This window comes from Macaca thibetana, chromosome 1, assembly GCF_024542745.1.
Source record: "Macaca thibetana thibetana isolate TM-01 chromosome 1, ASM2454274v1, whole genome shotgun sequence".
NCBI lineage: Eukaryota > Metazoa > Chordata > Mammalia > Primates > Cercopithecidae > Macaca > Macaca thibetana.
The window spans coordinates 99,459,988-99,479,201 of NC_065578.1; the positions used below are offsets into that span (position 1 = coordinate 99,459,988).

Sequence of the window (19,214 nt, forward strand, 5' to 3'; positions counted from 1 at the left end):
AGAACTATGTGGGGAGAAAAATACTGTTGCCTTTGTCAACCTTTAGAAAGATACAGTATTTTACATTCTTCATAAAATCTACAAAATAGTGAAAATGAAGGATTGTATTTTGTAAGACCAAGTGATATTTAAGATCAGTATTTTTTGCAAAATGTAAGAAGGAAACTCTGATTAAGAAACACAGCTTCCTTTTCCTTGAAAAGTTCAGTTTTGTTACCTTTCTTTTGGGTTTTATTTATTTACTTTACAGCAGATGCTCTCTTTCCAAATCCTGTGAGTTTTGGAAAGGATTGTTTTTGAACTTTCTTGTCCTGTTATTAAGGTTGTAATTAATTCTTAGCCTGCTTTGGGACACAAAATAAAATGTTTGCACCAGCAGTAGGTTTCACATAGAACAAGGGAAGACTTTCCTTGAGGGCTGTGAACATGGGGCTATTATCATTCTCATCTTTATACACTTAATATTTCATTATCTATTCTAAGAGCACTGGGCATTCCTTTAGAATAGGGGCTTTGTTTTTTATGTTTGAATCCCACAGGGCCTAGTATGTGAATTTTAAAGTGATAAAAACACTTATGTTTTGTACTAGCACATTCATACATGAATTTTTATTGTAATTTTGTTTATTCATATACATAATTAGAGGATATATTTCAATAAATGTCAGAGGAATATTTTGCATTATTTGTATTTTAATCCATCCCAGCTTTAAATTTAAAAAATACAACTATTGCAATCATAGAAATTATTGTAAAGTGGTAGTTGCTTGTCTACCTCCCTACTTACAACAGGTCAGACTGCTATTATGAACTTTTTTTTTTTTTTGAGACGGAGTCTCACTCTGTTGCCCAGGCTGGAGGAGTGCAGTGGCACGATCTCATCTTACTGTAACCTCCGCCTCTTGGGTTCAAGTGATTCTCCTGCCTCAGCCTTCCGAGTAGCTGGGACTACAGGCACGTGCCATCACACCTGGCTAATTTTTTACATTTTCAGTAGAGATGGGGTTTCACCATATTGGCCAGGCTGGTCTTGAACTCCTGACCTCATGATTTACCCACCTAGGCCTCCCAAAGTGCAGGGATTACAGGTGTGAGCCACCGTGCCCAGACTGAACATTTTTTAAGAAAGGGAAAAAAATTGTCATTTGATATTCTGTTCTTGTGTGTTTTTTAATTCATCGTATCATAGAATATTTTAGTGCTATTGCCATTGACCTCAGAGTTTCAGAGTTTTTACAAAGTTCCACCAGTAGGTAGATTCATTCAGTCAGATGTCTGAGGCTCTATGGTCGGTACGTGACAGGTTGTGAACAGTATTTCACATACCTGGTCAATGGTACTGATTTGATCCCCTTCTAATTTCTTGTCAACAATGTTAATAAAATTCTTTCCCGTTGTCCTGCTAATGACATATATATAAGCCTATTTGGCCAGTTTAAACATTTATAAACAAAACTAGTAAGAGTTGTTAATGATTTGTCTGAAAATTAGAGCAAATTTGTAGTTTTTAGTGGTTGAAGAAATAAATCTTTCTAAATGAGCCAGATTAATCGTAAGTTACTAATTTTTTTTATTGAAATTGTATTTCATTCAACTGAATGAAAAGCCAGGCCAGGATAAAACTAACAAGTAGGCTACCTATGTGAGCAGACAAAATTAAGATAAATTACATTAAGGTGTGTGATTCTATATTAGGCGTTTTTAACCTGGGTCTGTTCACCCTGAAGTTTTCAAAATTTTCTTTTGGCTATACATATTTTTTGGAAGAGTCCCAAAAAGTCCATACTTGCCAAAAGTTTAAGAGCAATTGTTCTGTTTGAAAACAGAGTGAGTGAAGAATAAGTTCCACAGATTATATTCAGTAAATATTTAATCATATACTGTATACTACTTCACTGATGATAGTAACCATATTAGTGAATTTGCTTTTAAAGCATCCATATATAGAAATAGTTTTTAGGCCAGGGGCAGTGGCTCACGCCTGTAATCCCAGCACTTTGGGAGGCCAGCGTGGGCGGATCACTTGAGGGCAGGAGTCTGAGACTCGCCTGGCCAACATGGTAAAACCCCGTCTTTACCGAAATTACAAAAATGAGCCAGGTGTGGTGGTGTGCGCCTGTAATCCCAGCTACCTAGGAGGCCAAGGCATAGAGAATCACTTGAACCTGGGAGGCTGAAATTGCAGTGAGCTGAGATCATGCCACTGCATTCCAGCCTGGGTGATGGAGTGAAACTGTCTAAAAAAAAAAAGTTTTTAGTTACAAGTTTTAATGTATGTAACATTCAGTGTAGGTATTTAAGACAGCTGAAATAAAAATACCTTCTGACATTTTCGAATACTAGAATTCTGTTTTGTTTTATTAAAGCATTACCACTTGTTTTTAAGCATAGCTGTTAGAGGCTAAGAGCTAAAGAGTTATTTACATTATTCAAATTGAATTTTCCTTATCTTTTAAAATGCTCATTTTAAAATATGATCTTTATTGTTTTGTCAATACAATTGTGAGACTACATATCTGACAAAGTGGAAAATGTATAGTTCTTTCAGAAGTTAATTGGTAAAATGACTTTAAAGATTTGCTAGAAAGTAAGGCATGTGTGAATTGCATGGTTGGAAGTACCTGAAAAAAGTAAAATTGATATATCATTTGAAAATGAAATGCATATCCCTGGATAAGCAGAGCACCAGATTTTTTTTTTTTCTTGGCATCCCTGATTTTCATTAAATAGGAATCAGCAACCATTTCAAAAGCGGGACCCAAGCTCTGACCTTCTGCACTCTTCACCTGCAAGGATGGCTGAAGTAGTGGCAGGAAAGCTCACCGGGATGTAGGACCTTTGTAGACCCAGAGAGTTGTTAAACAGCCTTTGGTTGCTAGCATGCGAGCAATGAGAAGGGCCTGTGGTGCTTTTCTTTTTCTTTCTTTTTTTTTTTTTTTTTTTTTTGAGACAGGGTTTTGCTCTTGTTGCCCAGGCTGGAGTGCAATGGCGCGATCTTGGCTCACTGCAACCTCCGCCTCCCTGGTTCAAGCAATTCTTCTGCCTCAGCCTCCTGAATAGCTGGGATTACAGGCATGTGCCATTATGCTCGGCTAATTTTTGTATTTTTTTAATAGAAACAGGGTTTTACCATGTTGGCCAGCCTCGTCTCAAACTCTTGACTTCGGGTGATCCACCTGCCTCAGTCTTCCAAAGTGGGATTACAGGTGTGAGCCACTGCACCCAGCCCCGTGGTGCTTTTCAAAAAGCCTAGAAACATCAGGGTGTTTATATTGTCTTTGGCAGGTGTGTGGCAGGCAGCATCATGAATTACTTAACTTGAAGTTAGAAGACTTGCATACCAACATAATCAGACCATCTGCAGAAATTCTCCTACAGTTGAAATGTAACTCCTTTGCAGCTACTGAAAGTTTAAAGTTTAAGTAAAAAAAGAATAGCTTTCTTCAGGTAACATTCTGACAAGTCTGTATGATTTAAAAGTTTCGATTATAAAGAACTCTGGTTGTCTTTTAGCATTATTTTAAATTGAAAGTGTGAAAGTAACAGTTGACAGTTTCAGCCAGGGTACATCAAGAAGAGATGAATATGGATATAATATAGCTCTCAAAATTTCCAGTACTTTGTAACAAAGAAATATCCCTCCCATTGCCCTGCTTTTTAAAAAAAAATACATATTTTTTCCTTCCAGTCACGGGAAACTCAATGGAATGGTTCAGGAGGGACAAGTATATGCAGCATACCTGTCTTTTTCCATTCAAGTTTTACTTTATTTTTAAAATTTAATATTTTTAAAAATATTTCAATAGTTATGGGGTACAGGTGGGTTTTGGTTACATGGATACATTTTTTAGTGGCGATTTCTGAGATTTTAGTGTACCTGTCACCTGACCAGTGTATACTGCCCCAGTATATATAGTCTTTTTTCCCTCTCAAGCTTCCCCCCATCCTCAAAGTCCATTCTATCACTCTTATGCCTTTGCGTCCTCATAGCTGAACTCTCACTTGTAAGTGAGAACATATGACATTTGGTTTTCCATTCCTGAATTACTCACTTAGAATAATGGCCTCCAGTTCCATCCAAGTTTCTGCAAAAGACACTATTTCATTCCTTTTTATGGCCAAGTATTCAATGGTGTTCATGTACCACATTTTCTTTATCTGCTTGTTGGTCATTGGGCACTTGAGTTGGTTCCATATCTTTGCAGTTGTGAATTGTGCTGCTGTAAACATGCATGTACATGTGTCTTTTTCGTATAATGACTTCTTTTACTTTGGGTGGGTACCCAGTATTGGGATTGCTGGATCAAACAGTAGTTCTACTTTTAGTTCTTTAAGGAATCTCCATACTGTTTTCCATAGTGGTTGTAGTAGTTTACATTCCCAACAGCAGTGTGAAAGTATTCACTTGTCATCACATCCACACCATCTATTATTTTTTGATTTTTAAATTATGGCCATTCTTGCGGGAGTAAATGATATCTCATTGTGGTTTTAATTTGCATTTCCCTGATAATTGGTGATGCTGAGCATCTTTTCATATGTTTGTTGGCTGATTTTATGTCTTTTGAAAAATACCTATTTGTATCTTTTGCCTACTTTTGATGGGATTGTTTTTTTCTTGCTGATTTGAGTTCCTTGTAGATTCTGGATACTAGTCCTTTGTCAGATGCATAGTTCATAAATATTTTCTCCCACTCTATGGGTTGTCTGTTTACTCTGCTGATTTTTTTTTTTTTTTTTTTTTTTTTTTTTTTTGAGATGGAATTTTGCTCTTGTTCCCCAGGCTGGAGTGCAATGGCACGATCTTGGCTCCCTGCAACCTCTGCCTCCCAGGTTCAAGCCATTCTCCTGCCTCAGCCTCCCAAGTAGCTGGGATTACAGGCACACACCACCACGCCTGGCTAACATTTTTGTATTTTTAGTAGGGATGAGTTTTCACTATGTTGGTCAGGCTGGACTCAAACTACTGACCTCAGGTGATCCACCCACCTTAGCCTCCCAAGGTGCTGGGATTACAGGCATGCCTGGCCGGCTATAAGTATTTTGCTTTATTTCTGGGTTATCTGTTGTGTTCCATTGATCTTCATGCCTATTTTTATACCAGTACCATGCTGTTTTGTTAACTATAGCCTTTTGTATAATTTAAAGTTGGGTAATGTGATACCTCCAGATTTGTTTTTTGCTTAGTCTTGCTTTGGCTATGTGGGCTCTTTTTTGGTTCCATATGAATTTTAGGATTGTTTTTTCTTGTTCTGTGAAGTATGATGCTGGTATTTTGATGGGAATTGCATTGAATCTATAGATTGTTTTGGTTAGTATGGTCATTTTCACAATGTAGATTCTTCCCATCCATGAGCATGGGATGTGTTTCCCTTTGCATCATCTATGATTTCTTTTAACAGTGTTTTGTAGTTTTCCTTGTAAAGATCTTTCACTTCCTTGGTTAAGTATATTCCTAGGTGGTTTTTTTTTGTTTTTGTTTTTGTTTTTTTTTGCAGCTATTATAAAAGGAATTGAGTTCTTGATTTGATTCTCAGCTTGGTTGTTGTTGGAATATAGCAGTGCTACTGATTTATGTCATTGATTTTTGTATCCTGAGACTTTACTGAATTCGTTTATCAGATCTAGGAGCTTTTTGGATGAGTCATTAGGGTTTTCTAGGTATACGATCATATCATTGGCAAACAGTGACAGTTTGATTTCCTGTTTTCCAATTTGCATGCTCGTTATTCCTTTCTCTTGTCTGATTACTCTGGCTAGGACTTCTAAATTTTTTTAATTACTATGGGTACAAAGTAGATATAGATATTTCTGGGGTACCTCTGATATTTTGATACAAGCATATGTTGATACAGGTATACAGTGTATAATAAATCAGGGATACTGTGGTATCCATTACCTCAAACATATATCATTTCTTTGTGTTAGGAACATGCCAGTTCCACTTTTAGTTATTTTATTTTATTTTTTATTTTTTGAGACGGAGTCTCACTCTGTCACCTAGGCTGGAGTGCAGTGGCGCAATCTCAACTCACTGCAACCTCTGCCTCCCGGGTTCAAGCAATTCTCCTGCCTCAGTCTCCTGAGTAGCTGGACTCAAACTACTGACCTCAGGTGATCCACCCACCTTGGCCTCCCAAGGTGCTGGGATTATAGGCATGCCTGGCCGGCTATAAGTATTTTGCTTTATTTTTGGGTTATCTGTTCTGTTCCATTAGTCTTCATGCCCATTTTTTCTTGGGATTACAGGTGTGCGCCACCACGCCTGGCTAATTTTTATATTTTTAGTAGAGACGGGGTTTCACCATGTTGGGCAGGATGGTCTCGAACTCCTGACCTCATGACCCGCCTGCCTCGGCCTCTCAAAGTGCTGGGATTACAGGCGTGAGCCACCGTGCCCGGCCTAGTTATTTTAAAATAGACAATAAATAATTTTTTACTATAGTCACAGTGCTGTGTTCTTAAATACCAGATCTTACTCTTTTTTTTTCTTTTCCTCACACTACACCTATTCCTTCTATCCAACTATATTTTTGCACCCACTTTATCCCTGCCTCCCTGCTATTTTCCCAGCCTCTGGTAACCATTCTAACTCCGTATCTCCATGAGATCAGCTTTTTAAGTTTTTACTTCCTGCATGTGAGTGAGAATATGCAAAATTTGTCTTTATGTGCCCGACTTATTTCACTGAACATAATGTCTTCCATTTCCATCCATGTTGTTGCAAATGACAGAATTTCATTCTTTTATGGCTAAATAATATTGCATTGCATATATGTACCTCATTTTCTCTCTCTTTTTTTAAATTAGAGATGAGATCTTGCTATGTTGCCCAGGCTGGTCTCAAACTCCTGGCCTCAAGTATTCCTCCTGCCTCAGCCTCCCAAAGTGCTGGGATTACAGGTGTGAGCCACTATGCCTGTCCTGTTTCTTCTTTTTTTTTAAACCTCCTTTTTCTTTTCAGCACACAGACTTTTTTTAAATGTGTACCACACTTTCTTTGTCCATTCATCCATTTATGGACACTTAGGTTGATTCCAGATCTTGGCTGTTTTGAATAGTGCTACAATAGACATGGGAGTACAGATACCTCTTGTTTATATTGATTTCCTTTCTTTTGGATACATAACCAGGAGTGGGATTGCTGGATCATATGATAGTTCTATTTTTAGGTTTTTAAAGGAACCTCCATACTGTTCTCCATAGTTGCTGGGGATTTACATGCTCACCAACAGTGCATGAGAGGTCCCCTTTCTTTACGTCCTTGCCAGCGTTTGTTATTGCCTGTCTTTTGGATATAAGCCATTTTGACTGGGATGAGATGATAGCTCATAATTTTGATTTGCGTTTGTTTGGTGCTCAATGATGGTTGAGCATTTTTTCATATACCTGTTGGTCATTTGTATGTCAATCTCTATTTAGGTCTTACACCCCTCTAAAAATCTATATATAGATTTTTGTTTTTATAGAACTTGTTTGAGCTCCATATATATTCTGGTTATTAATCCCTTGTTACAGTGATAGTTTGCAAATATTTTCTCCCATTCTGTGGGTTGTCTCTTTGCTTTGTTGATCGTTTCCTTTGCTGTGCAGCTTTTTAACTTCGTGTGTTCCTCCTTGTGCCTCTTTGCTTTGGTGGCCTGTGCTTTTCAGGTATTAAGAAATCTAGGCTGGGTGCGGTGACTCACGCCTGTAATCCCAGTACTTTGGGAGGCTGAGGAGGGCGGATCACCTGAGGTCAGGAGTTTGAGACCAGCCTGGCCAACATGGTGAAACCCTGTCTCTACTAAAAATACAAAAATTAGCTGGGCGTGGTGGCAGGCACCTGTAATCCCAGTTACTTGGGAGGCTGAGGCAGGAGAATTGCTTGACCCCGCGAGGTGGAGGTTGCAGTGAGCTGAGATTGCACTACTGTACTCCAGCCTGGGTGACAGAATGAGACTCTGGTGGAATATTTAGGGTTCTTCTAAAAAAAAAAAAAAGAAAGAAAGAAAGAAAGAAAAAAAATATATATATATATATATTTGTTCAGGCTGATGTCCTAGAATGTATTCCCAGTGTTTTCTTCTAGTCATTTTGTGGTTTCAGGTCTTAGATTTAAGCCTTTAATCCATTTTGATTTGATTGTTGTATATCACAAGAGATAGGGGTATAATTTTATTCTTCTGTATATGGATATCCACTTTTCCCAGCACCATTTAAGAGACTGTCCTTTTCCCAATGTATATTTTGGTGCTGTTGTCAAAAATGAGTTGACTGTAAATACATGGATTTATTTCTGGGTTCTCTGTTGTGCTCTATTGTCTATGTATCTGTTTTTATACCAGTACTGTGCTGTTTTGGTTACTATCACTTCATAGTATAATTTGAAGTGAAGTAATGTGATGCCTCCAGCCTTGTTTTTTTTTTTTTTTTTTTTTTTTTGGAGTGCAGTGGTGCAATCTTGGCTCACTGCAACCCCCACCTTCCTGGTTCAAGCGATTCTCCTGCCTCAGTCTGCCGAGTAACTGGGATTACACCACCATGCCTGGCTGATTTTTGTATTTTTAGTAGAGACGGGGTTTCACTCTCATGACCAGGCTGGTCTCGAACTCCTGACCTCAGGTGATCTGCCCTCCTTGGCCTCCCACAGTGTTGGGATTATAGGCGTGAGCCACTGTGCCCGGCTTCCAGCCTTGTTCTTTTTGCTCAGGATTGTTTTGGCTGTTCTGACTCTTGTGGTTCCATATAAGTTTTAGGATTTAAAAGAAAAAATTCTGTGAGGAATGTCATTTGTAGTTTGATAGTAACTGCATCGAATCTGTAGATTGCTTTTGGTAGTATTAAAATTTTGACAGTATTGATTCTTCCAATTTATGAACGTGAAATATCTTCCCATTTGTGTGTGTGTCCTCTTCAATTCCTGTCGTCAATGTTCTGTAGTCTACATTATAGACATCTTTCACTTCCTTAAGTTTATTCTTAGGTATTTCATTTGTAGCTATTGTAAGTGGGATTACTTTCTTGATTTCTTTTTCAGATATTTGCTGTTGGCATATAGAGATGGTACTGATATTTGTGTCCTGCAACTTTAATGAATTTGCTTCCATTCTGATAGTTTTTGGTGGAATATTTAGGGTTCTCTCTATATAAAGTCATGTCATCTGCAAAGAGGGACAAGTTTGATTTCCTCTTTTCTAATTTGGATGCCTTTTATTTCTTACTCTTGCCTAATTGCTCTAGTTGGTTCTTTCCAGTCAAGAGTGACGAAAGTGGGCATCTTTGTCTTGTTCCAGATCTTTGAGGAAAGGCTTTCAGGTTTTCCTTGTTCAGCATGATAGCTCTGTGTCTGTCATATATGGCTTTTATCGTATTGATGTATGTTCCTTCTATACCATTTTTGAGAGTTTTTATCATGAATCAGTGTTGAATTTTAGTAAATGCTTTTTCACCATCAATTGAAATGATCATTTTTTTTGGCTTCATTCTTTTGAAATGATGTTATCACCTTGATAGATTTATGTATGTTGGACTATCCTTGCATACCTGGAAGAATCCCACTTGAACATAATGAATGATTTTTTTTGTTTTTAATTTTTTTGAGACAGAGTTTCGCTCTTGTTACCCAGGCTGGAGTGCAATGGCGCAATCTTGGCTCACTGCAGCTTCCACCTCCTGTGTTTAAGTGATTCTCCCACCTCAGCCTCCTGAGTAGCTGGGATTACAGGCATGCGCCACCACGCGTGGCTAATTTTGTATTTTTAGTGGAGACGGGGTTTCTCCACGTTGGTCAGGCTGGTCTCGAACTCCTGACCTCAGGCGATCTGCCCGCCTCGGCCTCCCAAAGTGTTGGGATTACAGGCGTGAGCCAGCGCGCCTGGCCGATGAATGACCTTTTTTTAAATCTCCTTCCTGAAGGAGGTTTGCTAGTATTTGTTGAGGATTTTTGCTTCAATGTTCATCAGAGATATTGTCCCATAGTTTATTTTGTTGTTCTCTATGCTAGTTTTAGGTAATTTTTCTCTTAAATAAACAAAGCATTTTCCTCCTAAAGTGCAAGAATGCTTATTGGAAAGAAAAGATATGGAAAATTCAGAATAGCATAGTAAACAATGTTATATCACTTAAAATCATTACCCAGTATAAATTTTATTTACATTGAGGTCAGTTTGTATTGTTTTTCAGAGTTGAAATTATCCTACCTATAGAATTTTATATCCTACTTTGATTTTTAAAAAATTAGCATGCTTTAAGCCCTGAGAAGTTATACCAAGCTTTCTGATACTGTCTGGGTATATGTGGTGATGAACATGGCAAACAAAACAGGTTTAAAGCTTATCAAATCTGTGGCCAATTTTTTTTTCCCCCCAGAGTCTCACTGTGTCACCCAGGCTGGGATGCAGTGGTGCAGTGTCAACTCACTGCAACCTCTGCCTCCCAGGTTCAACCAATTCTCCTGCGTCAGCCTTTCTGAGTAGCTGGGATTATAGGCACACGCAATCACGCCCAGCTAATTTTTGTATTTTTAGTAAAGACGGGGTTTTGCCATGTTAGCCAGGCTGGTCTCGAACTCTTGACCTCAAGTAATCTGCCCCCCTCGGCCTCCCAAAGTGCTGGGATTACAGGCGTGAGCCACCATGCCTGGCCTCCTGTGGCCATTTTTTGACCTTGTATTACTGTGCTTGTTCCATTTGATACGTCCTCCTTCCTAAAACTGCTCCATTGTCATCTGTGACACTGTATTCTCTTCATTCTCCTGATGTTTTTCTCACTGTTCCTTTTATCTTCCTCTTTTCTTTATCAAAGAAGAAAAAACTTCATTCTTTTCCTCTGCCTGCTACTTAAAATGTTGGCGCTTCTTGGGATTCTGTCTCAGCTCACGGCTGTTTTCACATTTGACACTCCTGATAATCTCATCCACTCTGGTGGTTTCAGATATCACATTTGCTGCTAATTGTTTTAATCAGTGCTCAGAGACAATACAAATGTTTCAAGTAAAGAGGGCAGTTTTATAGATAGGACCTGAAGTAAAGCTGAGCCTCGTGGGGGAAAGTGCTGGGAAGCCACCAGCTTTAACTGCTAGACAACCAAGGTAAACACTTGGAAGTTGTTCTTAATTCTCTCTTCTGCTATATATCAAGCTCCTCCTAATTTCAAATCCTGAATCCTTAATCCGTTCCCTTCCCTCCAGCATTCGTACTGTGCCACTGTTTTATGCCCTCATCTCTTGTTTGAGCTGATTCAAATAGCTTCCTTTTAGATGCACTTTGCTCCTCCATTTTATCCTTTAGGAAATCACCGGAGTCATTAATACTGAAGTGATTCTTAAGACATCTCTGGCAGCAGTATAAACTTAATTTTGTGTTTTCTTTCTCATGTATATCAAATCCCAAATCTCTTACATACTTTCCCTGGGGATTGTTCTGCTTTTGAGCCATGTTGATAACGTGTTTATATTTTTGCCACTTGCTGCATTTATGGTTTTTTTTTTTTTTGGTTACATCTTTGCCAGAATAATCTTAAAACTTACATCTGATTATGTCAGTCTTAATATCTTTTAGTGGCCCCCCATAGCCTTCAGAATTAAATATAGACTCCTTAGCATGGAAGCTGGTCTTTGAGTACCTGTAGCTCATCTTTCAGTACACCCAACAAGCAGCCCATGCACTGGTTGTACTGAACTCGGTACATGAGACCCATAATGCCTCAAGCCTTGGAACCTTTGTACAGGCTGAGCCGTCTTTCCCACCCTATACCTCCGCCTGTCTAACTCTGTTGTGTCCTTTCAGACTTCCTCCTGGAAGTCTGATATTCCCATCTCCCAAGCTCCCTTGGACTCTTTATGTTCCAGCTGAATACTGTGCTTATGCTAATGAATTTCGTTGTTGCCTTGTCCCTCTGACTTTGAAGCCAGAGGCAGTGAGTACAGATGTTTGACACAGTGCCCAGTACATATGTGTTCTTAATATTTGTTGACTATTGCATCGTTGTTATTGTTAATAATTATAGAATGTGTTGTTAACTTTTTAAAAAATCTTGTTTTTTATAGCCTCAAGGAATAGGTTCTCCTAGTGTTTATCATGCGGTTATCGTCATCTTTTTGGAGTTTTTTGCTTGGGGACTATTGACAGCACCCACCTTGGTGGTAAGTAATCTTTTAAATTATTTAACACTGACTCCAAAATCTCTTTTGTTTCAGTTTTGGAGGAAAATGTGGCCCTTTTTCCTCTGCATGGTTAATTCTCCCACCGGTATTGTTCAGTATTCACCAGTATTTTACTGGTTGTCTTTTCCAACCGTTAACTCTCCCTTACCTTTTTTTTTGGTGGGGGAGGGGGGCAGTGGCGTGGAGGTGTGTGAATTTGGACTTGTCACTGGGCACGTTCAAGCAGAGGCCCTGTCGCTACTCTGAGTAAAATGGAAGAGATTCTTAAACTGACAGGTTTAGAAAAGATGATGTCTGTGACCTGCATGACTCGGCATAATTACTTTGAGGTTCATTTATGCAGCTGTATTTTACAAAAACAAGTTTCTGTTCATGTGGGCTAAGTACCTAGAAGGGCTATTCTTTAATAGATCTAAGCTGATTTTACCCAAATTCTCCCAGGTTTGAAACCTTAGAAAAGACCTCCCTGCCAGACCAAACAACTCAGAAGATAGCCAGTTTTCTTATATTGGTGTAGATAAGGGGAATGGAATGAGGGAAGGACTATCTATGGTAAATATCTATACCATCTTGAAAGGAGTAATTAGGATATGCTCTATATATAGTTTACCAAATCTTAGAGGAATAGAGTTTTAAAGTAATATACTATGTTTTCATGAGATTGTTCATATTATACAAAAAACATTTTTATAAAAAAGGTTACTTAATAGAAAAGTTATTTAAGTAGATTGACCTAGTCTAAGAATATTTACAGTGCCTATTTCTTGTTACATTTATTGACAGCTGCGTAATCGTTACTATCTACACATAAAATATTGATGTTTAACAGTTGCTCATGCCTGTAATCCCAGCATTTTGGGAGGCTGGGCAGGGGCGGATCGCTCGAACTCAGCAGTTGAGACCAGCCTGGGCAACATGATGAAACCCTGTCTCTACAAAAAATGCTAAAATTAGTTGTGTGCGGTGGCATAGGTTTGTAGTTCTAGCTACTCGGGAGGCTAAAGTGGGAGAATCACTTGAGCCCAGGAGGCGGAGGTTGTAGTGACCCAATATCACGCTACTGCACTCCAACCTGGGCGACGGGAGTGAAACCTTGTCTCAAAAAAAAAAAAAAAAAAAAAAAAAAGTCGGCCACAGTGGCTCACGCCTGTAATCCCAGTACTTTGGGAAGTTGAGGCGGGCGGATCACAAGATCAAGAGATCGAGACCATCCTGGCCAACATGGTGAAACCCCAACATGGTGAAACCCCGTCTCTACTAAAAATACACAATTTAGCTGTGCATGGTGGTGCGCGCCTGTTGTAAACCCAGGTACTTGGGAGGCTGAGGTAGGAGAATCTCTTGAACCCGGGAAGCGGAGGTTGCAGTGAGCAGAGATCGTGCCACTGCCCTCCAGCCTGGAGACAGAGTGAGACTCTGTCTCAAAAAAAAAAAAAAAAAAGTCATTTTGAATATATAGAGCATATTTATGAGTATTGCTATAAAAAAATCAAAGGGTGTTTTGGTTTTTTTTTTTTTAGTTTACTAATTTTAGATAGAAATCTTTAAAAAATTAATTTACACATTTCCTGGCTTCGTAATCCAAGTACAGTGATTTGGAACTTCCTCAGATGATGCAAGTTGGTTATGACATTCATAACTTCATTGAATTGTAATAGCCTGTTTGTTGTCAAGGGTTACTGAAGTGCTGTAATAACTTTGTGGACTCATGACTTTACATTAGCTTTCCTAGTGTGCCAGCATGCTTTTTATAAGTTGTCAATTTAACATATAAATCTGTCTGGTAGATCATCACTCCTACCATTTAAAGTACTTGAGCTTTGTAATAGTAAACAGTCCACGTGTATTTATGTTATGATGGATCCAGGCACAGTCCTTTAATGTATTCAAAGTGGACTATGTTAGGCACGGCCCTAACGTATTCCACTTTGAATACGTTATCATTTTTAACCCTCACAACCACCTTATCAGTGAGATATTAGCCTTATAATACAGATGAGGAAGCCGGGGCTTAGAAAAGTTAAGCAATGTGATTGCTACTCTGACAGTAAGCTGCAGTGTTGGTATTTGCACCTAGGCTTCCTTGACTCCTCTAGTGGTCAGTCTTTTGGGGAATGCAGGTAGTAACTGGTTCGTACCGATGTTTTAGCTGGTTGAGGTTATGAGGCAGCCCAACCATTAGCTAAGTAGGGTGATCAAAATGTGGATGAGCTGTTAGCAAGCTGTGAAAAAAAGCATTTTGTGATGTTTCCATAATTTGTTATCAGTATTTCAAGTGTATATAGCTATTTTTAAAATTTGCTTCTCGTTTACATTTTTTTAGGTATGTCATCTTCTGTGTAATTTTGGTACATTTTTTTCTTAGTTGGACAAAGGGAGGCTATCTTTTTTAAGAACAAGGAAGGGGTCCCCTTAATTAGAAAGGCTTGTTTATTCATTTTTCATAGACTAATGTTGTGCTTAATATATTCCTTTTTTTTTTCTTGAGACGGAGTCTCGCTTTGTCACCAGGCTGGAGTGCAGAGGCACAATCTTGGCTTACTACAACCCCCGCCTCCCAGGTTCAAGCAATTCTCCTGCCTCAGCCTCCCTAGTAGCTGGGACTACAGGCACGTGCCACCATGCCCAGCTAATTTTTGTACTTTTAGTAGAGATGGGGTTTCACCATGTTGACCAGAATGGTCTCGATCTCTTAACCTCGTGATCTGCCCGCCTTGGCCTCCCGAAGTGCTGGCATTACAGGTGTGAGCCACTGTGCCTGGCCAATGTATTCTTATTTTCTTTAATTTTTCTGTGTTTTCTTATTTTATTGTATTTATTTATTTTGAGACAGAGTCTCACTCTGTTGCCCAGGCTGGAGTGCAGTGGTGCAACCTTGGCTCACTGCAACCTCCACCTCCCAGGTTCAAGCAATTCTCCTACCTTAGCCTCCTAAGTAGCTGGGACTATAGGCATGTGCCACCATGCCAGGCTAATTTTTGTATTTTTAGTAGAGACGGGGTTTCACCACGTTGGCCAGGCTCGTCTTGAACTCCTGACCTCAGGTGATCCCCCTGCCTCGGCCTCCCAAAGTGCTGGGATTATAGGCGTGAGCCACCATGTCCAGCCTGGCGTATCTACTTTTTCGAAGTTACCCTGTTACGTATTTAGTATATGTCACTAATTAAGAACAATGTATTAATTCAGTATGGTCTTTTAAAAAAGGTTTTACTCATTTCAAGGCTTTTTGCTTACAAATTTTGTTTTTTGTTGTTGTTGGCTTTGTTGGCAGCCTTTCTTTTGGGCTCCAGTATTCCTCCCACTCTTCCCCAGCATTGTGTATGAGAGGTGTGTAAAGAGGTGGGTTTCAGGGTAAAAGAAGGCTCTCCTCTTAAAAGTCTGTTAATCTTTAAACATTTCATTTCTGTTTTATGTGTTTTGAAACTGATTATAAATGGTGCATGCCACAAGAGTCAAAGTTTTTAACATTCATTTTAAAAGGAAATGAGGATGAAGACGTAATTTGTATTTTAAGTCAGTATCTTTCATTTCCCCGTCCCTCCCTCAAAAGTTATAGTTTGTTTCAGCATTTCAGATTTCAAAGATATTCTTTAAAGTATTTTTTAAAATCAGATAACCAGTTTTAGACATATTGATTTTGAATGTCTGGCTTGGGATTTATGATAGCCTTAATTTCTTAATTTTTAAAACTAATGTGACATTTTAAGACAAAAAAAAAACTGTATGTTGCAATTATCTTTCACTTTTAAGCTCTTATAGAACAGTCAAAAAACAAAAGCTGTGTTTTATGGAAGACCTGCCGAGGGGAAGATGGTGAGCCTCTACCAACAAGGGGATTTAGCTAAAAAGAATTTTGTACTGACAAGTATTTTTAAAGATTGAAGTCTAACACTTTTGAGAGGATATGAATATATAGTTTGTCATAGTAGATGTTCTGTCAGAATCAGTGTTCATTGCTTGATTATGTAACATATTAGCTAAGTAATGAGAATGACAGTAGGTGTAAGGATCTGTAATGCCAAGGAGCGGATTTACCGTTTTTGTTTCTTTTTTTTTTCATTGAGACGGAGTCTTAATCTGTCATCCAGGTTGGAGTGCAATGGCATGATCTCAGCTCACTGCAACCTCCGCCTCCAAGGTTCAAGAGATTCTCCTGCCTCAGCCTCCCCAGTAGCTGGAATTACAGGTGCGCGTCACCACACCCAGCTAATTATTTTTTTTATTTTTTTTTTGAGACAGAGTCTCACTCTGTCGCCTAGGCTGGAATGCAGCGTCGCCGTCTCGGCTCACTGCAGCCTTCGCTTCCCAGGTTCAAGCAGTTCTCTGGCTCAGCCTCCCAGGTACGTGGGATTACAGGCACCTGCCACTATGCCCGGCTAATTTTTTTATTTTTGTTAGAGATAGGGTTTCACCATCTTGGTCAGGCTGGTCTTGCACTCCTTACCTTGTGATCCACCCACCTCGGCCCCCCAAAGTGCTGGGATTACAGGCGTGAGCCACCACCCCATCCAATTTTTTGTTTTTTAGTAGAGACGGGATTTCACCTTGTTGGCCAGGGTGGTCTCAAACTCCTGACCTCAAATAATCCTCCCGCCTCGGCCTCCCAAAGTGCTGGGATTACGGGCGTGAGCCACTGTGCCTGGCTGGCTTTACCCTTTTGACAGCCCTATGGCTCTGGAAATAATAGGCCAGTGTGTTTGATGATTCAAGCTGTTAGATGCACAGTCCGTGTTATGGAACACTCAAAATCCACTAGCATCTCTTCTACCTAGATGGTTTCGCGTCCTTGGCTACAGAAACAGCCCCAAAGCGTTTAACATTTTAAGGATTATTTACTTTCAACATTTTTAAAGTTAAAAAAAAGTTAAGATCTATAAAATTTATTGGAAAAATGTTACATTTTCTCTGTTCACCTCTAAAGACCAGTGCTAAAGAATCCTGACATCAAAAATCTTTACAACATTTGAATTATTTGTTATATTTGTCCGTTAAAATTTTATTAGAAATTGTATGGCCCCAAAGGAGAAATTGCTTTGGAGAAGAAAGGTAGCAGAGGAACAGTTTGGAAGGATTGGGGGTTGACTAGATAAAGAAAGGGAAGAAACATTCAAAATTGAAGGGATGTCATATATAAAATATGAATATTGGAAAGTATAGAATATTTCAGAAACAGCAAGGAGAACAGATTGATTGGAATGGAATATAGCTTGGCAAAGTGAATCATTAGCGATAAGATCTAGCATAGTATAAAACTTCTTATAGACGTTTATAATGTTCTTCATTCTTTCTAACACCAAACCTGTTCTTCATACCTAGAAAGATTTGGCTTGCAGTAGGCCCTTTGTGATTATTGAAAGAAAAGCATAATACATTTGAGTCCCATAAAAAGTTTGAGATTCTAGTTTAAGGAGTTTAAATCTTATCCTTTAGCACAAGGACTGGCAAAATATGGCTAGAGGACTAAATCTTTTTTGCACTCTTTTTTTTTTTTTGTAGTTGCTTCTGGTAGCTTTCTCTCTCTCTCTCTCTCTGTGTGTGTGTGTGTGTGTGTGTGTGTGTTTATATTCCTTTTCACAAGTATGTTAAATTGAACTTTTTCCTAATTGTCACTTAGCTACTTAGTTAATGCGTGCAGTAGAACTCTAAAAAGAACTAGGAGTTTCTCAAAGACCTCCCAATAATTCTTTTCAATTAGAGAGGGCATGCCATTTTTCCTTTTTTATTTTTAAATAACATGTTTTATTTTTGTGGGTACATAGTAGGGTATTATATTTATGGGGTACATGAGATATTTTGATACAGGCATACAGATGTAATAATTACACCAGGGTAAATGGGGTATCCATCATTTCAAGCATTTATTGTTTCTTTGTGTTGTAAACAGTCCAATTTTAGGTTTTGTTTTGTTTTGTTTTGTTTTTTGTTTTTCTGAGACGGAGCCTTGCTCTGTCACCAGGCTGGAGTGCAATGGTGCAATCTTGGCTCACTGCAACCTCTGCCTCCTGGGTTCAAGTGATTCTTTTGTCTCAGCCTCCCAAGCAGCTGGGATTGCAGGCATGAGCCACCACACCCAGCTAATTTTTGTATTTTTAGTAGAGATGGGGTTTCACCATGTTGATCAGGATGGTCTCGATCTCTTGACCTTGTGATCCGTCCGCCTCGGCCTCCCAAGGTGCCGGGATTACAGGTGTGAACCACCACGCGTGGCCCAATTTTAGTTATTTTAAAATGTAGAGTAAATGATGGCTATAGTCAACCTGTTAGCCTATTAAGTACTAGATCTTATTCTATTTTTTTGTGCCCATTAACCATCCCCTCCTTCCCCCATTACCCTTCCCAGCCTCTGGTAACCATCATTCTGCTCTATCGCCATCAGTTCAATTGTTGTAATTTTTAGCTCTCACAAATAAGTGAGAACATGTGAAGTTTCTCTTTCTGTGCCTGGCTTATTTCTCTTAACATAATGACCTCCAGTTCCATCCATATTGTTGCAAATGACAGGATCTCATTCTTTTTCTGTGTGTATAAGTACCACATTTTCTTTATCCTTCCATTCATCTGTTAATGGACACTTAGATTGCTTCCAAAGCTTAGCTATTAAGAAGAGTGCTGCATACAGAAATTAGCCAGGCGTGGTAGTGCACGCTGTAATCCCAGTTACTCAGGAGGCTGAGGCAGGAGAATCACTTGGACCTGGGAGGCGGAGGTTGCAGTGAGCCGAGATAACGCCATCTCACTCCAGCCTGGGCGACAAGAGCGTAACTCCGTCTCAAACAAACAAAGGAATAGTGCTGCAGTAAACATAGGAGTACAGATATCTCTTTGACATACTGATTTCCTTTTTTTGAGGGTGGGCGGGGGGATATATACCTAGCAGTGAGATTGCTGGATCATATGGTAGCTCTATTTTTAGGTTTTTTGAGGAACCTTCCAACTGTTTTCCATAGTGATTGTACTAATTTACATTCCCACCAACAGTGTACGAGTGTTCCCTTTTCTCCACATCCTTGCCTATCTTTTGGGTAAAAGCCATTTTTAACTGGGGTGAGATGATACTTCACTGTAGTTT

At 39.1% G+C, this 19,214-nt stretch overlaps 1 protein-coding gene across 1 annotated transcript in view; it reads left to right on the forward strand.

Annotated features, from left to right (window-relative positions):
* The window catches only part of MFSD14A (major facilitator superfamily domain containing 14A), a 46,788-nt gene that overhangs the window by 1,591 nt on the left and 25,983 nt on the right, over window positions 1–19,214 (forward strand). The window contains exon 2 of the mRNA XM_050745072.1: window positions 12,029–12,124. Coding sequence (XP_050601029.1) covers window positions 12,029–12,124 — 96 coding nt within the window. The remainder of the gene's footprint in view (window positions 1–12,028; window positions 12,125–19,214) is intronic.